Genomic DNA, 24,261 nt, shown 5'->3' with positions numbered 1-24,261 from the left:
CTAAAGTGTTTTTGCAAGGACCTGCCACAGAGTAGATGCTCAATAAATTTTTAATTGTTCACGTTGGCTTTTGGAGCCCATGACCTCACACAAAAAGAAGGGATGGCATCTTGCTGGTACATCTTAGGTCACTTTCTGTATTGATGGTGACCCACCACGGAGTGTGGGGCCCCTGGAAGATGAAGCCAAATCTGCTAGCTACTGTTACTGTTCCCTCCGGGTTCCAACAATTCCTGCACAGTCTAGCTACTCAATTCATTCCTAGTTTGCTCCCATCCTATATCAAGTTGCCTATATAAATGCATATCAAAAGGAAATAAATTAGCAACGTTGTAGGTGCCACCGAGTGCAGGTTTTCTCACTCCCAGTCATCGCTGTCTCCTGCCAGTGAGCAGAAATCCCTTTCGACTGTCTTTATTCTACTGCCATCCTGTGGCTGGTCTGTGCCACTGCAGCACCGTGGGCCGGATGTAGCTGAGCATCTGTAGGGTCATTGTCTTCACGGTCCCCAGGAAGGGGGTCCTGAGGAGGGAGTGCAGTTGAAGAGTCTGCTCAGGTCCCCCACCAGCGGGCAGGCGCCTGGTGTGAATCACCAGTCTTGACTTGGTTTCTGTTTGATGAACCTTAAGGACACGTAGTACAGGACCATGAAGCCACCGCTGAGGCCAATGACGATGAGGTAGATGGCATAGAGAGGGTACGAGGTCAGCTCCATGGCACTGAGGATCTGGAGACAGACATGCAGTGGGCTTATTAGAATGATGGGCAGCCGGACGTCCAATAATTTAGAACCCGAGGCCTCCCCGCTTACTTTATCTCCTGAGACCGCGGTGGTGAAGTTCCCGAGAAGCATTTTATAATTTCTTCCGCTGAACTGAATCTTCATCAGCCCTTCAAAACACCACCGCAGGAAGGACACTTTGGAAATCCACGTGGGCACTGGAAACAGAGAGCCTCGTTACTCACAGGTCTCCCTCATATTCTCACGGTTTCCCCATATTCACATGGTCTCCCCCATACTCAGTCTTCCCATATTCCCATGGTCTCCCCATATTTGCATGATCTCCCCATATTTCCACGGTCTCCCACATATTCAGTCTCCCCATATTCCCATGGTCTCCCCATATTTGCATGATCTCCCCCATATTCCCACGATCTCCTTTATATTGACACAGTCTCCCCCATATTCACAGTCTCCTCATATTCCCACGGTCTCCCCATATTCCCACAGTCTCCCCATATTCACAGTTTCCTCATATTCTCACAGTCTCCCCATATTCCCATGGTCTCCCCATATTCCCATCATCTCCCCATATTCCCAGTCTCCCCCATATCCACACAGTTTCCTCATATTCCCATGGTCTCCCTATATTCTCACAGTCTCCCCATATTCCCACTGTCTATATTGACATGGTCTCCTGCATAGTCACATGATCTCCCCATATTCCCACAGTCTCCCCATATTCCCATGGTCTCCCCATATTCACATGATCTCCCCATATTCCCACAGCCTCCCACATATTCCCACAGTCTCCCCATATTCCCATGGTCTCCCTATATTCTTGCAGTCTCCCCATATTCTCACCATCTCCTCATATTCCCACAGTCTCCTCATATTCTCACGGTCTCCCCGTATTCCCATGGTCTCTTTATATTGACACAGTCTCCTGCATATTCGCACAGTCTCCCCATGTTCCCATGGTGTCCCCACATTCCCACAGTCTCTCCCACCTGCACAAGGGCACATTCCACTCTCTGAGACAGGGCCGTGGTGGCTCTGGCCCAAGTTCTCTGAAGAGCAAGGAGGGGAGAGGCCAAGGGGCAAAAGGGCAGAGGGGATGCTGGGGACACAGACTGGGGCTGAGGGAGCTGAGAGGCCACGAGGTCACCCGCACGTTTGATCCATAGCAATTCTCAAGAGGGATGTGATGAGGCACGCCTGCATGTGCTGAGCTTCATGGACTGTGCGGGCTGAGGAGACTCAGCGGCCCCACACCAGAGACGATGGAGCCTGTGCCCTGATCCTATGGAGGTGGCATGGTACGGGGAGGAAAAGGAGGCAGTGAGCCCTGCCTGGATGCATCAGGAAAGCCCTGGCAGAAGCGAGGCCCCATGGAAGGTAGGACATGACATTCCCGGAGACAACAGCTGGCTGGCTCAGAGGTGAGAGGGTGGGGTGTGCTGGGGGCTTCAGAAAGCTGGGGAGGCTGCAGGGATTGAGCAGCCCTGGGAGGATCTGAACAAAGAGGGGCATGGGTTTGCACCTTGGAAAGCTCACTCTGCATGGCTGAGTCGAGAGGCATGTGGAGGGCCCCAGGTCACAGAGACCAGGCTATGGCAGTGGCCCAGGCTTAAACGATGGCAGCCAGGGATGGGGACACAGCCAAGCAGACATTTCAGAGAAACCCAAGGCAGAATCGACCTGGCTCACAGGTGGATGTGGAGAGGGAGAGAAAGAGTCAAGGGTGACTTCTGGGTATTGACTATGGGATAGGAGGAGGTGCATCTGGAATCTCTAATGAAATCGTTCCTTTGGCCTCCAGGACAGTGGGCAAAGGCCTCTGCTTCCAGAAGGACCAGCCTTAAGTTGGATCCAAGTGACGAGTGTCCATCTCCGGATGAAAGCAGGCTTCATCCAGCCGCATGAGGCCTAACAAAGCTGGCCCAGGCCCGGGGTGCAGGCCTCACCTGTCCACAGGCTGCTCAAGTTTATCATGAAGCCCCCGGTGAGGTAGAAGGAGTTGTAGAGGGCGTTGCTGAGGAAGGAGGCCATGTGGAAGGTGGGGAGCAGGGCCGCGGTGGCCAGGGCCATAATCCTGCAACAGAAGACCACCAGCCACACCAGCAGGAAGTGCAGCAGGAAGGGCTGGAGGCCCGGCCTCAGGTTGGCCAGCCAGTAGGTGGGCATCCCGTAGATGATGATGTAGGCACAGTGCTCCGGAAGCTCACCGAGGATCTGCAAAGAACAGCCCTTGCAAGGATATGAAGCCAGCACCTTCACTGTCATTATTATAAACGTTTAAAAGTATCTACGCCCCCCAGTGGCAACCTTCCCTCCTGGTGATGGTGAGGCTGTGGCAGGAGGGTGTGCTGGGACCCGGTACGCTCAGTGCTGGCTTCCCCCTTGCAGATGCCAAGGGTTCCCTCTACGGCAGTTCAGTCTGTTTCCCCCAGGGCAGCACTGGGCACCTGCTGTCCTAAGACCTGGTTTCAAGTCCCTACTTCCCCTGACCAGACCAAGTAGCTATGTGGTCTTGGAGAGCCATGTAGCCTCTCTGAACCTCTGCTTCCTGGAAACGCCTGCCTGGCCTGCTCGGGGGCCACAGTGAGGCTCCGAAGAGGTAAAATACAATGAGGATTTCTTTTTTTTAGATTCCTTCTGACCAGAAAACTATCATTCCTGGTCCACAATCCTGGTGTTTTGGTAAATGTTTAAAATAAAAGTTCAAGTCTCTGAAACTCCCCTAGAAAATGTGACATCTGGTGGCATCTGCGACTTCACATGACCCATAGCCCCATGGTTCAGAAAAGGCTTCCTTGTAGCAGTGTTTTCTCCACACTTGCTCCCACCCTGGTGGGTGGGGGGCACTTGCTCTCAACCCTGCCCAGTCACCTTGGCAAAGAAATATGGACTAGTGGTGTACAGCCCGTCTTCCAGTTCATAGTAAAGCATTGCCCTCTCCGAGTAACCTAAAAAATAAGGGAAAGGAAAAGAGAATGAAAAGGTAGAATAAATCTACAGTGTTTCTGTTTTGGAGATTCTCTTAATACAATTCAAAGTAGTTATCATATTGCCCAAGTCTCTTATTTTTTAAAAAAAATAGGCACAGTAAAGCCATCCTAATTTAGATGTCTGATGAGGCTCTTCAGGTTTTGCAAGTCTGTAGCTCGTGTTCTGCTGTCAAATATAAATCCTGCTAGGATAGGAACAGCTAAGACTCGGTAATTTGCTTTCATCTGCATACTAATATTAACATGCAAACTTTAAAAACATGATTGTCTTGTATATCATAATCACAATGAAATCAAACCCAGAGCTCAGAGGAACACAGCTCAGAGGTGGCTGAGGTCCTGCGCGGCCACGCCAGTGGCCACACTCACATTTGGAGACGACATCCAGAATGACATTGAAAGGGATGAGAGCGCCGATCATGAACAAGAGGGCGGCTGTATCCATGAAGGAGAGCTCGACGCTCCCGTGGCCAAAATAGAGGAAACCGATGGTCAGTGACATCAGACAGGCCTCTGCCCCGTGAATGAGGAGGGTGGGCAGGTCTCGGAAGTCATTGGAAATCTGACGACTTAAAAACCAAAAGGAAGAGATGCTCAGGCAACAACATACACCAGCCCTGTGACCTTGGGAATGTTACAGTCTCCGTACGCCTCATTTTTCTCATATGCAAAATGGGGACGGTAATACCTGCCTCCTAGAGCTGCTCTGAGGATTAAATCAGAAAACTGATGACAGCATCTGTCCCACTGTAGGTACTCAATAAATGGTTGTTACTTTTGTCATAATGTATCAGCTTGGCAATGTTAAAGAAATGATCCCCAGGAAAAAAATCAATTAGGTCCGTGAAGATGTACAGATAGGCTGGGCATGGTGGCTCACGCTTGTAATCCCAGCATTTTGGGAGGCTGAGGCAGGTGGATCACTTGAGGCCAGGAGATCAAGACCAGTCTGGCCAACGTGAAGAAACTCCATCTCTAAAACACACAAAAAATTAGTCGGGCATGGTGGTGCACACCTATAATCCCAGCTACTTGGGAGGCTGAGGCAGGAGAATCACCTGAACCTGGGAGGTGGAGGCTGCAGTGAGCCGAGATCACCCTAGTGCCCTCCAGCCTGGGTGACAGAGATAGATTCTGTGTTTAAAAAAAAAAAAGATGTGTGCTCAATGATGTCTGCTGCCTCATTGCTTGTAGTAGTAAAAGCCGGAAGATAATCTGGCCATCAAGATGGACTTAACAGGTGGGTGATTATGGCTAGATTGACTGGAATGCCGAGGAAGACCCAATCAGACAAGAGGTAGAGGCGCTGCCCTCACTGAAAAGAAACCGGCTACAAACCAGCATGCAGAGTATGATCCCACTACGTTTAAAAACATGTGTGTGCATGGAAACATCAGGAAAGACACATGCCACGTAGTGCCGTCTGGTTTTCTTTGAGGGCTGGTGTGACTGGGACTTCCCTTTTTACTAGAGATTCTCTCCTATTGTCTACATTTTTCTCAATGACCCTGTGCTATTTATACAATCTTCCAGCTGGTGAGGTTGTCTTAATTTTGTTTAAAGAATAAAAGCAATAGGGCTGTTCTGTGTCACCTTGAAGATTAGTGCTGGTCCCAACAATGTTGTTTTCTTTTTTTGAGATGGGGTCTTGCTGTGCTGCCCAGGCTGGAGTGAAGGTGCAATCACGGCTCAGTGCAGCCTCCACCTCTAGGATTCAAGCAATCCTCCCACCTCAGCCTACAAGGTAGGCCCATGCCACCATAACTGGCTAATTTTTGTAATTTTTTGTAGAGACGGGCTTTCACCATGTTGCCAGGCTGGTTTTGAACTCCTGAACTTAAGTGATCCATCCGCCACAGCGTCCCAGAGTGCTGGGATTACAGGCATCATAAGCCACCACGCCCCACTGGATGCTGTTTTTTCTTTCTTTCTTTCTTTCTTTCTTTTTTTTTTTTTTTTTGAGATGGAGTCTCCCTCTGTCACCCAGGCTGGAGTGCAGTGGCCAGATCTCAGCTCACTGCAAGCTCCGCCTCCCGGGTTCAGGCCATTCTCCTGCCTCAGCCTCCCGAGTAGCTGGGACTACAGGCGCCCACCACCTCGCCCGGCTAGTTTTTTGTATTTTTTAGTAGACACGGGGTTTCACCGTGTTAGCCAGGATGGTCTCGATCTCCTGACCTCGTGATCCGCCCGTCTCGGCCTCCCAAAGTGCTGGGATTACAGGCTTGAGCCACCGTGCCCGGCCAGGATGCTGTTTTTTCAAATGACTCTCTCTCTCTCATTTTCTCCTTTAAATTCACTTAAATAGAAAAGGCTTAATGTGATATACAAAGACTTGGTGGAGCGGGGGGTCAGTAATAAAAAGACAGATAATTACCGGATCAGCGTGGTAAACTGCTGCACCGCCCCAGGCATCTTCACAGGACTTGGGAGGCAGTTGGTGTCTAGTGGGGTCAGGCTGCTGGGAGGCAGAAGATGTGGCCAGGTCATGGGGGCAGCCACCTTCTGCAGGGAGCTCTCCTCTCAGAGCCGCCCGCCACATTACCTTTCCACACAGGTGTCCTCATCAAGATCCTTCGTCTCTGCTTTCCACAGAAAGTCATCTAAGTCACGCACTTTTTCTAGAAACAGGGCTGCAAGTGACTGAGCCTTCTCCCTGGTGGCCACTTCCTGCTCTCTGCTGCGCCTGTCAATGCTGGTCAGGTCCACTGCAAGCAGGGGATGTGGAGTCATGGGTGGCCTGTTCCCTGGCACCTGCTCCCAGGTGAGGAGCTTGGCGCACGCCCAGCTCACAATGTTGATCACCCCTCGTGGGGCTCTGGGACATGCTCTCCACCTTCAGCCACGAAGCAAGGGGCAGAGCAGAGAGAGGCAGAGGGACCCCGAGGGCTGGGCCTTCACCGTGCCAGGCCTGACCACATCTGCAGAAGCCTCAGGGGAAGGGCAGTGGATCAAAAACTGGTCAACAGCAGAGGCCCCACCCAAGTCCTACTACCCAGGCTCATTTTGAGGATATCTTAGGACAGAGCAAGAGCCTTCAGAGCCAAGGGCCACATCACAATCATGCTCTGGCTCCAACTCTAGCTGTCCAGGAAGCTTTTGATGAGGACTCAGTGCCCCTCCATGGGGAGAAGTTGGGCTGGTCAGGGGGAGGCTGAGTAGTTGGGTTCACAGTTAGTGAGAGTTCCATCCAGATGGTGAGAGTTCTATCCAGGTAGATAGTGAGAGTTCTATACAGATAGATCGTGAGAGTCCTATCCAGAGAGTGAGACTTCTATCCAGAGAGAGAGAATTCTATCCAGAGAGTGAGAGTTCTATTCCCACACAGAGTTTTATTCAGATGGTGAGAGTTCTCTTTTGACGGGGTTTCACCGTGTTAGCGAGGATGGTCTCGATCTCCTGACCTCGTGATCTGCCCGTCTCGGCCTCCCAAAGTGCTGGGATTACAGGCTTGAGCCACCGCGCCCGGCCTCCAGATAGTGAGAGTTCTATCCAGATGGCGAAAGTTCTATCCAGTTAGTAAGAGTTCTATCCAGAGAATGGGAGTTCTATCCAGATAATGAGAGTTCTAGCCATATGGTGAGAGTTCTATCCAGATAGTGAGAGTTCTCTCTCTCACTGAAAATTAATAACTTGGCTTCCCAGGCAGCCTGCCCAAAGCAGGAGGATGTCTGGCTGGAGGGTTCCAGGGACTGGCTAGCTTCAGGTAGATTTCTCACTGTCCCCTCGGTCTGCTGCTCTGCACCAGGAGGGGACAGCAACTCGGCTGGAGACCCAATCTGATCAGCCCTGCCTCCTAAATCCCAGGGATGCTAACCTGTGGGGAGCACCAGGCAGCCCCACACCACAGCCATCCTCTTGCAGTGCCTCTGCCTTCTATCTCCAAGGCCCTGGCAATGCCAGAAAAGGCAAACTGAGTCCAGCCACAGCCAGGATCTCCCTATACCCAGCTCAGTCTAGACCCATGCATGCCTGCCACCCTCCCTCCATTCCTTTCCCAGAGCCTTGGCTTGGCTAGAGGTGACCTACTCCTCTCTCTCCCCCTTCCCTCCTCCCATATCCTCTTTTTTTTTTTGGAGATGGAGTCTCACTCTATTGCCCAGGCTGGGGTGCAGTGGCGCGATCTCAGCTCACTGCAACCTCCACCTCTCAGGTTCAAGCAATTCTCATGCCTCAGCCTCCCAAGTAGCTGGTACTACAGGCATGAGCCACTGTACCCAGTTAATTTTTATATTTTGAGTAGAGACGGGGTTTCACCATGTTGACCAGGCTGGTCTCAAACTCCTGACCTCAGGTGATCTGCCCGCCTCGGCCTCTCAAAGTGCTAGAATTACAGGTGTAAGCCACTGCGCCCGGCCCTTCCTCCCCTTTTCATAACACATCTCAAGACAAGATAATGTCTAGGCGCGGTCTTATAAACCATGATGTGGCCCCCCAGTGTGCAGCACTGTGGCTCAAAACATCAGATTTTTGGGCACCCCAGGCCCCGTGTAGCTCTTGCATCCCAGGTTGGTGAGGGGTTCCTGCCCCAGGGCTTGTAGTCCAGAGCCCCCTCCAATAACAATATAAAATGTAAAAAAGAGTTTTCAGGTCTGCTGTGGACACTTGACTTCTGGTAACCCCTCTCCAGGGTTACTTAAAATTATTTCCTGGTGGCCAGGTTGGCAGGTGCCCTTTGGCCCCTATTCTGGGGATAGCTGGCCTGAGAATGACACACTGTCAGGAAGCCAGGCTGCCACCTGAGCACAGGGAGGGAGGTGACCTTTCTGTGAGTTCACGCAGAATGTGAGTACATAGGGTCAGGGGTGGCCTGTCCTCCTGGGGTAAGGATGGTGGAGAACCTGGGACACTAGGAGGAGGGTGTGGGCAGCTGGATGAGGAGTCAGGGCCAGGGCTGGGCACCAGTCCCAGTTCTGTGCCTTACAGCTGTGCTGGAGCAGGTGTTTAGCTCTGCAGGCTCCAGGCTTCTCATCTGTAAAGATGGAGATGGCCTTGGCGTGGCAGGAGTTTGAGAGTCAAACAGGAGACCCTCTGGGCCTGGCATGTTTGGGCCCCGTGTTTGCCTTCAAGATGATCACTGTTGTCCTGTTTACTGGTGGGGTCCTTGCTACAGCTTGCCAGCCTGGGTGGAAGCTGGGGGCTCAGGTGACCTACAGGACAAGCCATGACAGCTGCCTCCCCGGGACCTGGTACAACAATGCCGCCTGTCTAGCAGCCATGCCCTTCCTCAGCACTCAGGATTTCAGGCCAGGTACCTGGGAAGGCAAGTGTCCCCTGCAGAATGAAGGAAGTGGCTCACGCTCCGTGCGTGTAATATGCTGAGGGTTCAGGAGCCAAGCAAAGGGTAAGTCTGGGGCTGCCACAGCAATTTTCACATCTAGGGATTCTCTGGCCAAGGCCACCACCCTGGGCCCCCCTCTGCCACCCTGCACCCTCAGGCTCCCTGCCACTGTGGGAGCACCAGGGCATGTTTTAAGATCTGGTGACTTCTTGACCTTAAAGGTTGTTTCCCTACCGAGTCTGAATAAAAATTCTGATCTTTATTGATCCCCACCCTCTTGGATTCTATGCCCTCCCATCTTTGGAGCTTGCAAGTTTCTCATCTATCATGCACAGAAGGGTGGCTATTTGTCAGAAGCTTCTGTTTCCAGGCCCTCATATCTAGCATTTGACAGCTGGCAAACCACGCCCTGTTCTTCCCCATCCTTGCTCCTCTTCTCTTGAAACCTCTGGGAGTTTCTCCCCTGAATCTTTGTAGCAAGCTTGGGCAGGGTTTAAGCATCGGGGAGGCCCCATGTGCCAGGGCCCTGGCTGCTGGCCTTGGGGACTCACCATAGAAGTCAGCCGGGTTGCTGTAGCGAGGACAGGGGTAGCCAATGGCTGTGAAATACTGGACCATGTGCTGGGCTGCCCCTAAGTAGATGGGGGTGCCAGACGTCATCAGAAGGACCAGATCAAACAGCCTGAAGATGTCGGAGCGAGGCTGGTGGAGGGAGATGAGCACCAGCCGGTTGCCTTTGGCCAGTCTGGACAAGGTCTTCACCAGGTTGTGTGCCGTGAAGCTGTCAAGCCCAGAGGTGGGTTCGTCAAGAATGAGGATTCCTGCCCAACAGAGAGGAGCCTGGTGAGTCGGTGGGGCTCTGGCCAGTCTAAGCCAAGCCTGAGGGGACCACACAGGTCCCTCTGCCCCCATCTGCCCCCTAGGCCCTCACCTGGGTTCCACAGGAGCTGCACCCCAATGCTGACTCTCCTGCGCTCGCCCCCCGACACCCCTCGCACATACGTGTTGCCCACGCGGGTGTCAGCGCACTGCCGAAGCCGCAGCTCCGCGATCACTTCCTCCACCTGTGGGCCAGAAGGAGCTTTGAGACCACCCCAGGGGCCTCCTTCAGAGCTGGACACATTGTGACCCCAAGGATAAAGGCAACTGCTCCTCTGGCTAGGTTTGAAAGTGAAGGGAGACAGCTCCCGCACTTGAGTTCCAAGCTGCAACATTGGTTCCCCCTATTCTTTCCACAGGTCCCGAGCAGCCTCGATGTGCCGGGCATGTGCTAGGAACATGGCTGTGTACTGGGGACCATGGCTCTCTACCCACATGGAGGCCCAGAAAACACACAAGCAAATACACTCATCCCACATCTTAAAAAGTGCAATGAAGGGAACCAATGGACTGAGCTAGCTTCTGGCAGGCTGTGGGGTTTGAAAGGAGGGTGGAGGGCAGGCTGCAGCCCAGGGCAGGTGGACCGCAAGCTGAGTTGTTCAAACTCAACCTGTGGCTGGGACCTGAGGCAGGGCAGCAGGGGAAGAGGGGGACATGGACACTGTGGCTTCTTGGACCCTGGGGGTCACCACTGGGGCCAGTTACCCTTTTGTCACGCTGGGCCTGGGAGAAGGTTCTGGGCAGCCGCATCTGGGCAATGAAGGCCAGGGTCTCTCGCACAGTCAAGTTGGGGAGCAGCTGGTCGTGCTGGCGCACGTGGGCCACGCACTTCCTCACTAGCTGAGGCGAGCTGGGCTGCCCGTTGATCCAGATCTGGCCTGACTTGATCTTGCCACCGTGACCTCGGCTGGTGATCACGTCTAGCAACGAGGCTCTCCCACAACCTGCAAAGCCACCAGAGACATCCCTGAGAACAGAGCTTCTGTGGGGGCCAGCCTGGCAGTCACTGCTCCGCACACACTCTCCAGGACCCTGGACTACTCTGTCCCTGCAGATGTGACCAGCCCCTGGAGAGGCGGCATAGTCCCTGGACCTAGATGGGGTGGGCCCGGGACATGGAGCTCCAAGCCTTCTGTCTGCAGCCAATGTGAGCACCCCTGTGGGGCTGTGAGGCATGATGGCGCTGGGGGCTCAGGCCAGGCCAACCAGTGGTGGCCTGACAGGAGAAGTCTAGAGTCCTAGATGCCACAGGGCCAGGTGGTGCCTGGAGCATTTGTCCCCTTCTGCCACCAACCAAGGCCCTTTCTCCCCAAGCAAGGCTAGTGTTAACGTAACTATTTTTGGCTGGCAAACATGCCAGCAATCTCTCATTATTCAATGTCGGTTGGCTCAGAAGCTGGTTTCGTGAGGACTAATTTGGAGCATTTATAGAGTGTCTTTTAAAAATGCAAAGCCAAATCTATTTTGAGAAATAATGGAGGAAAATATAGAGAAATAATAGAAGTAGAAACGATTTTAAAACTACAGCACAGTGTACACATATGTTCTGACTGTATACCCATCTCTCTCTTCTTTCCACCAGTGGTACTTTTTCTTTCTTTCTTTCTTTCTTTTTTTTTTTTGAGACAGAGTCCTACTCTGTTGCCCAGGCTGAAGTGCAATGGCGTGATCTCAGTTCATTGCAATCTCTGCCTCCCAAGTTCAAACAATTCTCCCTGCCTCAGCCTCCTGAGTAGCTGGGATTGCAGGCGTCTGCCACCATGCCTGGCTAATTTTTGTATTTTTAGTACAGATGGGGTTTCACCATGTTGGTCAGGCTGGTCTTGAACTCCTGACTTCAAGTGATCCACCAGCCTTGGCCTCCCAAAATGCATCAGTGGTATTTTTAATTCTCTTTTTTTAAAAAAAGATTCGCCTAACTGAGGGTGGAAGACGGGAGGAGGGAGAGGAGCAGGAAAAATCCCTTGGATTCTAAGCTTAGTACATGGGTGATTAAGTAATCTGTACAACAAAACCCCATTACACTAGTTTACCTATATAACAAACCTACTTGTGTACCCCCAAACCTAAAATAAAGGTTAAAAAAAGATTCATTGCACTCGAGTTAACACCACCCTCTTCCAAATGATGTACTAATTATTATTGATTTGAGAAAGTCAGCATCAGATTGGATCTAGTTTCCAAAGGCTTTCAATGAGGCTCTTTCCGTGACAGCTGTTTAAGATGTGAGTGCGGATTGGGCTCAGGCTCAGAGCATCTTCCTACCGTGGAGCTAGGAATGAGCTCTTTCCACTCACCCAGATGGAGTGTTTTCTGCTTGTTTGCGTGTTTGTTTTGGAGACGGGGTCTCACTCTGTGGCCCAGACTGGAGTGCGGTGGCACAATCTCAGCTCACTGCAGCCTCTGCCATCCCGGTTCAAGAGATTCCCCTGCCTCAGCCTCCCGAGTAACTGGGAATACAGGCTCCTGCCACCACACCCGGCTAATTTTTGTATTTTTAGCAGAGACGGGGTTTCGCCATGTTGGCCAGGCTGGTCTTGAATCTTGGCCTCAGGTGATCTGCCTGCCTCGGCCTCCCAAAGTTCTGGGATTACAGACGTGAGCCACCGTGCCCGGCCCCAGATGGAGTTTTGATTTCCTTACTGGAGAGCAAGTTTTCCAAGTTGTGTTCAAACAGACTTGTCACATGTTGAGCCAATACATATGTGATAAGTCCTTCCTGTCACACACTATGTGCTTCTTGCAGGAAGCCCCACAGCACCCAGTGCAAACCTCAAAAACCAAGAAGCTTCCCCACATGATCTCTCTGGTTACTGTGCAGAGGATCTCAGGGTAGAAGGGGCCTGTGCGCTATCTCTGGGTGTACCTCATTTAAGATCCCTGAGAACATAAGTGGAGCAAAATAGCCAGGAGAGAAACCTGGGAGAGAAGCTTCAGAGCCAGGCTCCAGGGGCACAGGGGACTTCACCAACATTCACAGGGACCACGGATTCCCACTCAGAAAGCAGGAAGTCCACGTTTTCTGAGCAAAACTTTGTGAGAGTGGTGGGGAGCCTTTCCAATGGAGGATGCCTGTGGTATCCGGGGAGACTCTTTATAAGGTATGGCTCACCCAAATCTCATCCAAAATTGTAATCCCTGCTTGTCGAGGGAGGGACCTGGTGGGAGGTGATTGGATCATGAAGGCAGGTTTCCCCCATGCTGTTCTCATGATAGTGAGTGAATTCTTATGAGATCTGATGTTTTAAAAGTGTTTGGCAGTTCCTCCCCTCACTCTTCTCTCCTGCCACCATGTAAGATGTGCCTTGCTTCCCCTTTGCCTTCCACCATGATTGTAAGTTTCCTGAGGCCTCCCCAGTCATGAGGAACTGTGAGTCAATTAAACTTCTTTTCTTTATAAGTTACCCAGTCTCAGGTAGTTCTTTAGAGCAGAGTGAAAATGGACTAACACACCCTCCATGAACTAAGACAAAACACCCACTGGCATTCAAGACCCTTACTGAATGGCTGGAATCTCCGAATCAGTAAACTCATCAATTGGAAACCACTTTTGGTATTGCTGAATCGATAAAAGAAACTAAAATGCCTAGGGCTGTTTTCTTTTCTTTTTTTCTTTCTTTTTTGAGATAGTAGTTTGCTCTTGCTGCCCAGGCTGGAATGCAATGGCACAATCTCAGCTCACTGCAACCTCCACCTCCCAGGTTCAAGCAATTCTCCCACCTCAGCCTCCCAAGTAGCTGGGATTACAGGCATGTGCCACCATGCCCAGCTAATTTTTTTTTTTTTCCAGTAGAGACAGGGTTTTACCATATTGGCCAGGCTGGTCTCAAACTCCTGACCTCAGGTGATCCACCTGCCTCGGCCTCCCAAAGTGCTGGGATTACAGGCATGAGCCACCACGCCTAGCCAGGCTGTTTACTTTATATTTTAAAAATTAAAGGCCAGCGTTCTTTTGTGTTTGTGTTGGGCAGGGGGAGGAGGGGATGGCAGTAAAAGTCATAGGAAGTGTAGTTGATGAACCTTTCTAATAAATCATTTTAATAATTTCAATTGCTCAGTTAAACTAAATTTGACCTGAGACTGACTGCATACTTTGAGTTCCCACAGAGCAAACTGCAAGCAAACTTAGTATGTAAACAAACTGCAACTTATCTTAGCAGCATATTCCCTTAAGACAGAGATTGGCTGAGACAAGTTGCTGAGTCTCAGCCAATCATGGCAGCCAAGCATCAGCCAGTCACAATCACCTGCCTCAACCTACCGACTGATGAGATCCTGTCCATACCCAACACCTGATCACATCACCCTCAAATAAATCAGGTGAACACCCAACTGTAACCAATCAGCTATTTCTGTAGAGCACTTGCTTTTTCTGTCTATCAATATCACCTGACTAAATTGCTTGGGGGCGCTCTCTGAACTGGTCCTGTTTTTGAGGGCTACCAGATTCATTAATCATTATTTGCTCAAATAACTCTACTGTTTATTTGTCTAAAGTTTTTGTTGTTGTTGTTGTTTTGTTTTTTGTTTTACACAGGCAAGTAAACCTGAAGTCAAACAACACTGAATCTATAGTTAAACAACCAGGAGCTGCTGGATGCAGTGGCTCACGCCTGTAATCCCAGCACTTTGGGAGGCTAAGGCAAGCGGATCACCTGAGGCCAGGAGTTGGAGATCAGCCTGGCCGCCATGGCGAAACCACATCTCTACAAAAAATACAAAAACAATTAGCCAGGCATAGTGGCACCCACCTGTAATCCCAGCTATTCAGGAGGCTGAGACATGAGAATCATTTGAACCCAGGAGGCGGGGGTTGCAGTGAGCTGAGATCACATACTGCACTCCAGCCTAGGTGACAAAGAGAGATTGTCTCAGAAAAACAAAAACAAACCAAACCAATTAAAAAACAAAAAACAAAAAACCAGGAGACTATTCAATGTAATTTATTCATTCCTTTCTAAGAGATGGGATCTTGCTCTGTTGCCCAGGCTGGAATGCAGTGACACAATCATAGCTCACTTCAGTTTTGAACTCCTGGCTCAAGCACTCCTCCTGGGTAGCTGGGATTACAGGGGCGTGGCACCCTGCCCAACTAATTTTTTAAATTAAAAAAAAATTATTTTATCAATGGAGTCTCCTCCCTATGTTGCTCAGGCTAGTCTTGAACTCCTGGCCTCAAGCAGTCCTCCTGCCTCAACCTCCCAAATATTGAATATAATTCTTGCTCAACCTTTCTGAACTTTCCTCAACCACAAATTAGGGATACTGACAGCTAGAGGGTTGTATGTGTGAAGTATTAACCATGATATGACCCTAAGTAAAGACCCATGTGTCCCCTAGATGCTGGATTCAGGAAGAAAAAGCAGATACAACAAGAAACACTACTAGATGTTATAAATAAAAATACAACAGTAGGCCCATGAGGGCTCTACTTTTTTTCTTTTTCTTTTCCTTTTTTTGTTTTGGGACGGAGTCTCACTCTGTCGCCCAGGCTGGAGTGCAGTGGCACAATCTGGGCTCAATACAAGCTCCACCTCCCGGGTTCACGCCATTCTCCTGCCTCAGCCTCCTGAGTGGCTGGGATTACAAGCACCCGCCACCACGCCTGGCTAATTTTTTGTATTTTTTAGTAGAGACAGGGTTTTACCATGTTAGCCAGGATGGTCTTGATCTCCTGACCTCGTGATCCACTTGCCTCGGCCTCCCAAAGTGCTGGGATTACAGGGGTGAGCCACCGCGCCCGGCTGGGATCTACTTTTTTCTTATTTAGGTCAGGATTGCAGGGACAGGGACAGAGTGAAAGGAACTTCGTGACTGTGGTGCTGTTTCAGTTACAAAGTGCATTTATACATAAGATTTCATTTGATCTTTGGTTAAACAGTAAACAGAACTTATGTACCAGACGGGTGTAAAAGTTTGGAGCAGATGTTTACAAAATTGAGTAATCTCTACCTCTGGAAATGATTAATTGAAAGATATAATATTCTCTCTCTAACATTATGTAAGGGTGTCCCAGGGAGAAATGCATTGATCCGAGAATCATGAAACCAAAGTTCTAGTTCTAGCTCTGCATTAAACATGTGTCCTTATGAGAATCCCTCAATTTCTCTGGATTTGAGGCTTCTCATCTGTCAAATGAGGGAAGTGTGTGTGTGTGCGCGCGTGATCCCGCGCAAGAGAATACTCTAGACGCACTAAGGAGTAGGGAGTTTGAACACCTTCCTCTGAAAATGCTTCCAAACTGGTAGGGGAAAGAAAGGTGGAACATAATGAGAATGAACTCTGTTCCCCAAGCCTCCTTTCAGCTCAGACATTCTCTCATTTTAAAACTGGCTGTGGAAATGACAATTTGAGGCACTCCAAGAACGTGGCTCTTTGCAGACGAGTGAAGGTTGTGCTAAGTAAGATGCTGGAGAGCCTGAGAGGTGAGAGTGGCAGGGGCTTCTGGCCATAATCAGAATGTGATTGCGGAGGAGCAACCTGAACCAATGCCCCTCATGGCTGGAGGAGTCTGAAAAGAATATCACATGCTGAAGCTGTTTGCTGATCTTTCAGTCCAGGTGTTAGCCAAAGTCAGATGCTCTGGCCATAGCCCCGGGTGGACAAGAGGCACACTCATGACTCTTAACGACAGCACCTACCCACAAAAGCCAGCAAATGGAGGAGCCAGGATTTGAGCTGAGGTCGGTCTGACCCAGAACCTGTGCTCTCAACCATTCTGCTGTATTATTCTACTAGTCAGCAAAGAGCTCCACAAGAAGCATCCATTTGTCCAAAGGACCATTCTGCATCCCAGGAGAGAAACCATTGCCCAGCGATTTGCCTTTCTGGTACCTGAGCTCCCTATGATGGCCAGCATCTGCCCACTTCTCACTTTGAAGCTTAGGTTCTGGATGCCTAGCTCACAAGAATTCTGGCGGCTGGGAGATGTCCAGGGCATCTTGAACTGAGCCAGGTGCTCAAACCAAGGGACCTGGGAAGCCAGGTCCACCTGTGGGGAGACATCAGAAGGTTCCTTAGAGAGCTGAATGGTTCAGAGGGCTTCAGCAACTTCTGTTCAGCATCTTCATTCCCCAGGTGGCCCCTCTCCACAGAGGATATGTCCTCACCTACACGCAATAGGCCCCAACCCAGGTTTTACCAAACACGGAAGCAGAATCCATGCTGAGAACCTGTAGCTGCTGTTTCCAGGTCTGAAGATAAGAGGAATGAAAAGCATGTACAGGCCGGGCATTGTGGCTCATGCCTGTAATCTCAGGACTTTGGAAGGCTGAGGCAGGTGGATCACCTGAGGTCAGGAGTTCCAGACCAGCCTGACCAACACAGTAAAACCCCGTCTCTACTAAAAATACAAAAATTAGCCGAGTGTGATGGTGGGTGCCTGTGATCCCAGCTACTCGGGAGGTTGAGGCAGGAGAATCACTTGAATTTGGGAGGCAGAGATTGCAGTGAGCCAAGGTTGCGCCACTGCATCCCAGCCTGGGCAACAGAGTGAGACTCTCAAAAAAAAAAAAAAAAAAAAAAAAAAAAAGAAAAAAGAAAGGCATGTGCAATAGTGGTATAGAAATAAAAACAAAACATGAAGCAAAATGTCTTCACTTGATAATAGTAATTTACTAATAATTTATCAAATGTGTACTATGTGCAAGACATTGTGTTAATCACTTAACATCCATCATCTTATTCAATCCTCATTGCAAACATGTAACACAGACACGATCAGAATCCTTGTTTTACAGATGAGGCTCAGGGCAGTTAAGTAACTTGCTCAAGGTCACACAGCTGGTAAGTGGCAGAGCAGAGAAAGGCTCATTGGCTTGTCCTAACTCACACCCACAGGAAGCCAGACTCGGGCCTCTGAAGTTCACCATCCCAGGCCCCACCATGTTCCATCTGGGTCCCTGGGAAGGTGTGGGAATGTGGATCCTTGAATCTGACCAGGGGGTTCCTGGGTGCCTCTGAAAGGTCAGTGGTTGTCTTTGCACTCTGGATGTTTTATAAGCTCCAGGGATAATACATTTTACACAAAAATATATATATATACACACACACACATACACACACACACACACACATATATAAACTGATGAAATCTGAATAAAGTCTGTAGTTAATAGCATTGTACATTGTTAATTTCTTAGTGTTCATAATTATACTATGGGTATGCAAGATGTTAACATTAGGGGAAGCTGGACAATGGGTATATGGAAACACTGTATTATTTTTGCAATTTTTTCCAAAATCTAAAGTTATTTCAAAATATAGTTTAAAAAGAGTCCCAGAGACATTTTTCTATAGGTTCACACATTTTGCTTTATGTTTATACAACAATTTCATTCTCTTTCAAGCCTCTCAACCTCCAGCTCTGATATATGCCATTGATGACACCTATTGCACCTGACACGTGAGGCATCTATGTGGACTGGACTCTGTCCTTGGGGGTGGAGGGCCTATAAGGTGGGCCCACCCTTTTATTCCACCTGGGGAATTTCCTGGCTGTCCCTGCCTGCTCCTCTCCCCTTGAACCCAGGCGTGCCTCTACCTGGTAGTTGAGGTCTCTGACCTCCAGGGTGTTGGGCTGGCCGCTGTAGGTGAAGTACAGGCTGTTGTCAGTTTCAGAGGCGAACAATCTATCCTGGAGGCCCTGTGGGAGACAGGACAGGTGAGGGGCTCCTTTAGAAGCCGCTGAGAACATAGGAGAAGACAAGGAGGAAACCGACAGGTAAGAGCAACTTCTTAGAGCTGACGTAGTTGAAATCTCAAATTGGCAAGAGATAGGATTGCACAGGTGGAGCCTTGGAGCTTTGGGAAAACAGGAGCGCTGACAAGGGCCCATCTCCTCTTCCCTTCAGATAGAGCTTCGGGGCTTCTCCTGGGCACCTGCCCCAGAGAACCTCAACCTCAGGCTGGTGGAGCCTGAAGCCAAGCGGCTTACGGTAAAGAGACCCAGACTCTGGACTGGAGAGAGTTCTATAAACAAACCTCTGTGCTCCGAGAAGATCTGACTGGAGCGGGCAAACCCTTTGCCTTTAACTTTCCCTGCAGCTGGCTTCGTATCTCCTAATGCCAACCAGACATGACACATGCAGCATATGAGAGGGAAGTAGCTGTCGAGAGTTAATGCCCAATATTCATGAAGACACCACTCTGAGAAAAGTCCTAACCAACGTCTTAGTCCTCACTAACATCTGGCATACTTCTCCTCACATCTGATTTTGATGAGGAGTTCATGCAACGAAGCGACAGAAAATGCTGCTGGGAGCTTTGAGAGGTAGTGCCTCTCATCGTCATCATCATGTTGTTGTTATTGTTGAAGTGGTGGTATATTTGAATGTACATTAAAAAATCAGCGTTTCATGGTGTCAGCTGATACCTTACTATCTGCAGACCTGAATTCCTCCTATTCTGACAATTCAATCATTTAAATTATTGAGGCCCAAACAAAGAAGCAACTAGGAAGTCCCCCACCATTTCTTTTTCTTTGGATTGGGTCTTGCTGTATCACCCAGGATGGAGTGCAGTGACATGACCACAGCTCACTGCATCCTCGACCTCTCAGGCTCAAGCAATCCTCCCACCTCAGCCTCCTAAGCAGCTGGGACTACCAGCATGTGCCACCACACCCAGCTAATTTTTGTATTTTTTGTAGAGACAGGGTTTCGCCATGTTGGTCGCAAACTCCTGGGCTCAAGTGATCCACCCACCTCAGCCTCCCAAAGTGCTGTGATTACAGGAGTGAACCACCTCGCCTGACCTCCATTGTTTACTGCATTCAATTTTTCTTACATTTCTGTCAGGCAGGAACAAGTACATTTTCATTAAGAAGTTCCCATTGACTTTCCTCCTCAAGCTACCATTCTCACACTGTACATTCCTTCAATCAACCACGCGCCCAACAAACGCTTATGGAGAGCCCAGAACACGCTTCAGGCTTGGAATTTGGGATGTGACAATGAAAAGGCCGTTCAAAAGCTTAGATTTTGGCAGGTAAGACAAATGAGGATGATTAGGATGGAGCGAGACAGATCAGGCAGAGAGGGAGGCTGATGGGTTTATTTTCACTGTGTACACAATGCACACACATGCTGTAGGTGAAAATAGCATGAGTATGCCTTACGTGAAAATAACAAACACCATACATCAGTCTTCTTGTCAATGTACCCCGGCAACGATGGGGGCCAGAAGTCCTTGGAAAGAACATTCCAGGTCAGTGGAGGCGGAGGGAAAGAAATTCGGTGACAGTATGCTGCAGGCGTGCTGTGGGGAACCCCCAGAGTTCTGGGAGAGCGTGAAAAACAGCAGACCAAAGTGACTTCCATTGCTTAATGTTTGAATTATCACCATAAAGACCCAAAATTATACAGAAAAAAAAATGGGAAAGAGAAACACCTAATTCAGGAGAGGGGTTATCTCTGGGGAGCGGGAAGAGATGAAAGGAGAAAGGGGACACAGTAGGAGTGCGGGATCAGGCTTCAAAGCTTTTGGTAATTGGTGGCGTGTACATGAGAGTTCTTTAAGCTGATTTGTGTACAATATTCCACAATATGTTGTCAAATGGAGAGAGCAAGCCAGTGAGTAGAACTCCAGAGTTCCATTCCCACCTCAACCCCAGCTGCCAAAGCCCCAAAGCAGGAGGGAGGTTGGGGGAGAGGAGGTAAGAAGGTCTGTGCCCCACGCTCCTGGAGAGATTGAAAACAGCTCAGATGCTGGACTCCTGGCAGATCAGCGCTTTGGCCTTGCCCCTCACTCGCCCTCTCCACCATCACTGTACACATTGCTTCGTTGTCCCATTTTTGTTGTTGTTGAATCATCAAAAAATCTTAGCTATTGCCAGCTGTGCGCAGTGGCTCATGCCTGCAATCCCAGCACTTTGGGAGGCTGAGGTGGGCAGACCACCTGAGGCCAGGAGTTCAAGACCAGCCTGGCCAACACAGTGAAACCCTGTCTTTGCTAAAAATAATAAAAAAAAATGAGCCGGGCATGGTGGAGCACCCCTATAGTCCTAGCTACCCTACTCGAGAGGCTGAGGCAGGAGAATCGCTTGAACTGGGCAGGTGGAGGTGCAGGGAGCCGAGATCACGCCTTTGCACTCCAGCCTGGGCCACAGCGTGAGACTTTGTCAAAAAAAAAAAAAATCTTATCCATTGCTAAGAGACTCATGTGGGCTAACATGCATCTTGCTGTTGTTTTTAAAATAAATATCTGCAGGAGGGATATTAGACAATGTAAATGAGCTGAGAAATTACTTCTGCTGGCCCAAACACCCCGGGGTCGGATTTAGGCATGGAGGAGGGGCTGAGGAAGGAAGGTCAGACATTTGGAGTCTGGAGCCATGTGTGGAGGTGACCTGCAGCCCAACTGGGTTCCGCTGTGCGGTACTTTGAGAAGGGTAGGGAGCTGACAGAAAGAGGAGGCAGAGCAGAAACTGGATAAGAGGAAGGGGAAAGGTGCCTGGTTCCTTGTTCCAAGGTTCACCCCAAGCCCCTTCACTGCGGGCTGGGAAGGCGGGTGTGGGCCAGCCCGGACTCCAACCACCACTGAGGGATTGTGCCTTCCAGAAGGCACAGGCAGCTCATCTTTCAGAGGAAGAAAATTCGTGCCTGGGTTGGGGACGACCTCTGTTCCATTTTAAAATATTTTCCATGGCTCCCAGGAAGGATTTGTTAGACTCTTCCTGAGGTTTTGACAAACTCTCTGTATTTTTCAAATACTTAAATATCTATTCGGCTGACATCTTAATCAGTACGCCTGTCAGAACATCACTTGAATTTCCGACAGGCGACACCCAAAAAAGCAAAAGCAGGTTTATTTGTAGGTAACCAGCTCTGCTCCTGCTGGGCTACATTGTAATTTCTCCCCGTATTAACTTCTGATCGAATTCCTGAGTCAGATGCCTAGGCAAGAAGGAAACTCACAGCGTACATGTTTCTAGTTCTGAGATGAGGAGCCTGTGCCTCGCGGGGAGTGATGTACTGACGCTCGCGGCTGGAGGGTTGGCGAGGGGACACGCAGGACTTGTTCCTGGCTGAAGGAATTTTATGGAAACATTCAGCCTAGGTCACACACAGCTCTGCCTGCTGCAGGGTCTCTCTTGTCCTTCTCTGTTGCTGCTCCTGCCCATGGCATGAAGAGTGTGTGGGTTAAGGGCACTTACCACTCTAGGTGCCTAAGCTGCCAGAATTCTCTGTGCAAATGGCCCCAAGTCCATCCCCAGGGTCTGTGCACCTCCTCCCAGGCCCAACCTCCTGAGGCCCTTTAGGCCAGAGAGGTATATATGTCTGTGCAGGGCAGGGCTGCCATGCAGGTAGGCAGGAGGGTGACCACCCAGGGTGTTGAGGGCCCCATGGAGTGGGATGGAGCTGAGGGGGGCAGAAAAGGGGGACAGGCTGTGGCTTGGGCTGGAAGTGGTTCCCCCGTACCAGTGCATTCTAGCCAAGACGCCTTAGAATTTCTCAATTTACACCTGACCTTTCAGGTTGTGAGGAAGATATGTTGAGACAAGAGGATAGAAACTAGAGAACACATGCTGATGTTCCCACAAAAACCGTCTGTCACCCTGTCTCACCCATCGCTTCACTACTGAGACCAACCTGACAGCCACATGGGCAGAGGAGACACCAATGGAGTCCCCAGCACGTGTGGGCACGTTTCTATGATGGAGTCTCATTGGGAAAAAGCAAAACTGGCCAGGAGCACTGGCTCATACCTGTAATCCCAGCACTTTGGGAGGCTGAGGAGTGTGGGTATCTTTGACTGTTCTTATAGCTTGACTGGTGACTTTTATATATCTAGACACAGGAAATGTGACCCTCATTCTCTTGTTCCAAGCCCCACACGTGTTAGGGGCAGACCCTTGCTCAGCACCTGGAGTGACAGGATCGGACAGAAGGGAAGCAGAAATGGCAGGGCTGGAGTGCATTTCTGGTGCAGTCCTAGCATTTCTTTGCCTCTCAAGCTGTGGTGGCTGAATCGTCAGCACTCCCGGGCGGAAAGTGTTCCCAAAGCCCTGCTAGCTTTCTATTCTATTTCAGGCTTTAACCATTCCCCAAAGTGGTGGGCCCCACAGGGTATTGAGAGAGCAGAGCTGGTCAGGTGTGGTGGTTGCAGAACTGACTAGAAATGGTGGGCTCCTTGGGTCTGGCCAAGTCAAGTCGTGGAAACTCAAGGCCAGTCCAGGCAGTTTTCCCCATTGGGTGCGGAGTCCTCAATCATGCTTGTCTTTCTCTCCTCCCTCCTACGCACAACAGGCAAAGATGGAAAGGTGGGATGGGGTGAGGCGGTGGGAGTGGGGATCTGCTTCTTGCCTCTCTTCCAGTTTAGCCTCCTGTTTCAAATCCTGCCACACCCCGATTTCAGTCAAAGGCTATTTCTTGAGTAAACACTTCTCAGGTAAAATGAGGAAGGAAACGTACCTCCACCTCCTGCCACCTGGCTGCTTCTACTCCTTCCAGCTTTCTCCCAGACCTTACGATTGCCTGCTAGAGCCACGCATGCTGATGTTCCCACAAAAGCCATCTGTCACCCTGTCTCACCCATCACTTCACTACTGAGACCAACCTGACAACCACATGGGCAGAGGAGACACCAGTGGAGCCCCTGGCATGTGTGGGCACATTTCTGTGATGGAGTCTCATTTGGAAAAAGCAAAACTGGCCAGGTGAGTGGCTCATGCCTGTAATCCCAGCACTTTGGGAGGCTGAGGGTGGGTAAACTGAGGTCAGGAGTTTGAGCCTGACCAACATGGTGAAACCCTGTCTCTACTAAAAAATACAAAATTTGCCAGGTGTGGTGGCAGGTGCCTGTAATCCCAGCTACTTGGGAGGCTGAGGCAGGAGAATCACTTGAACCCAGGAGGCAGAGCTTGCAGTGAGCCGAGATCACGCCACTGCTCTCCAGCCTGGGCAACAGAGCAAGACTCTGTCTCAAAAAAAAAAAAAGAAAAAAGAAAAAGTGAAATTGTCCCACATCACACATAAGAACATGATTTCCCTAAAGGAGTGTTTCTTAGGGCAGGAAGTGACCTCAGAGGCCTCTGGGACCCTGAATCTGTTCCCCTCAGCCCTCTGCCATGCAGGAAACTGTCCCATGGCCATGTCCTCACACTGCTTGCTGTCCGGGTGGTGCTAGGACAGAAGGCTCCCGAGGGAAGAGAGAAAGGTTCGATTTCTCCTGCCTGCCCACCGGGCCTGGGACGACTCTCCATTGCTCACTCACCGAGGCATCCTGGGCAGTGGTCCCTTTCGGCAGCCCTCTCTCCTCTGCCACCTTCCCAGCCATGGGGCCCCAGGTCTGTGCCCCTGGGCTGCAGCTCTCTTAGACCCAGCTGCTGCCTGCCAGGGCCAGTGTCTTCACTCTGTTTCCTGGAGCCTCCT

General features: G+C 50.2%; 1 protein-coding gene across 2 annotated transcripts; it reads right to left on the bottom strand.

The window, feature by feature from the left end:
• Positions 1 to 32: 32 nt before the first annotated feature.
• Positions 33 to 24,255, bottom strand: ABCG8 (ATP binding cassette subfamily G member 8). Of its 2 annotated transcripts, none has more exons than XM_023195729.1 (13): positions 24,104 to 24,255; positions 18,432 to 18,533; positions 16,724 to 16,880; positions 10,595 to 10,833; positions 9,942 to 10,074; positions 9,562 to 9,831; positions 6,275 to 6,437; positions 6,107 to 6,190; positions 4,102 to 4,301; positions 3,614 to 3,690; positions 2,689 to 2,956; positions 812 to 939; positions 33 to 727 (listed from the first exon to the last, which is right to left on the bottom strand). In XM_023195729.1, the coding sequence occupies exons 1-13, from the start codon at positions 24,164 to 24,166 to the stop codon at positions 590 to 592; spliced, it is 2,022 nt and encodes a 673-aa protein (XP_023051497.1). In that variant the 5' UTR covers positions 24,167 to 24,255; the 3' UTR covers positions 33 to 589. The 2 variants fall into 2 exon arrangements, with proteins under 2 accessions (XP_023051497.1, XP_023051498.1); XM_023195730.2 differs by having other exon boundaries at positions 502 to 727; positions 6,107 to 6,187; positions 24,104 to 24,195.
• Between the last annotated feature and the right edge of the window lie 6 nt (positions 24,256 to 24,261).

The sequence above is a fragment of the Piliocolobus tephrosceles genome, chromosome 15 (genome assembly GCF_002776525.5).
Source record: "Piliocolobus tephrosceles isolate RC106 chromosome 15, ASM277652v3, whole genome shotgun sequence".
Lineage (NCBI taxonomy): Eukaryota > Metazoa > Chordata > Mammalia > Primates > Cercopithecidae > Piliocolobus > Piliocolobus tephrosceles.
Note: the sequence above shows the minus strand (reverse complement) of the source record. Positions and strands in the feature narration are given on the sequence as shown.

Excerpts from the sequence above, each read along its gene's own strand:
- ABCG8 (XM_023195729.1), bottom strand. The coding sequence starts at position 24,166 with ATGGCTGGGAAGGTGGCAGAGGAGAGAGGGCTGCCGAAAGGGACCACT. Across the intron at positions 3,691-4,101 it reads TCTGGATGTCGTCTCCAAAT|GTTACTCGGAGAGGGCAATG; the intron begins GTGAGTGTGGCC and ends CTTATTTTTTAG. Across the intron at positions 940-2,688 it reads CTTGAGCAGCCTGTGGACAG|TGCCCACGTGGATTTCCAAA; the intron begins GTGAGGCCTGCA and ends CTCTGTTTCCAG.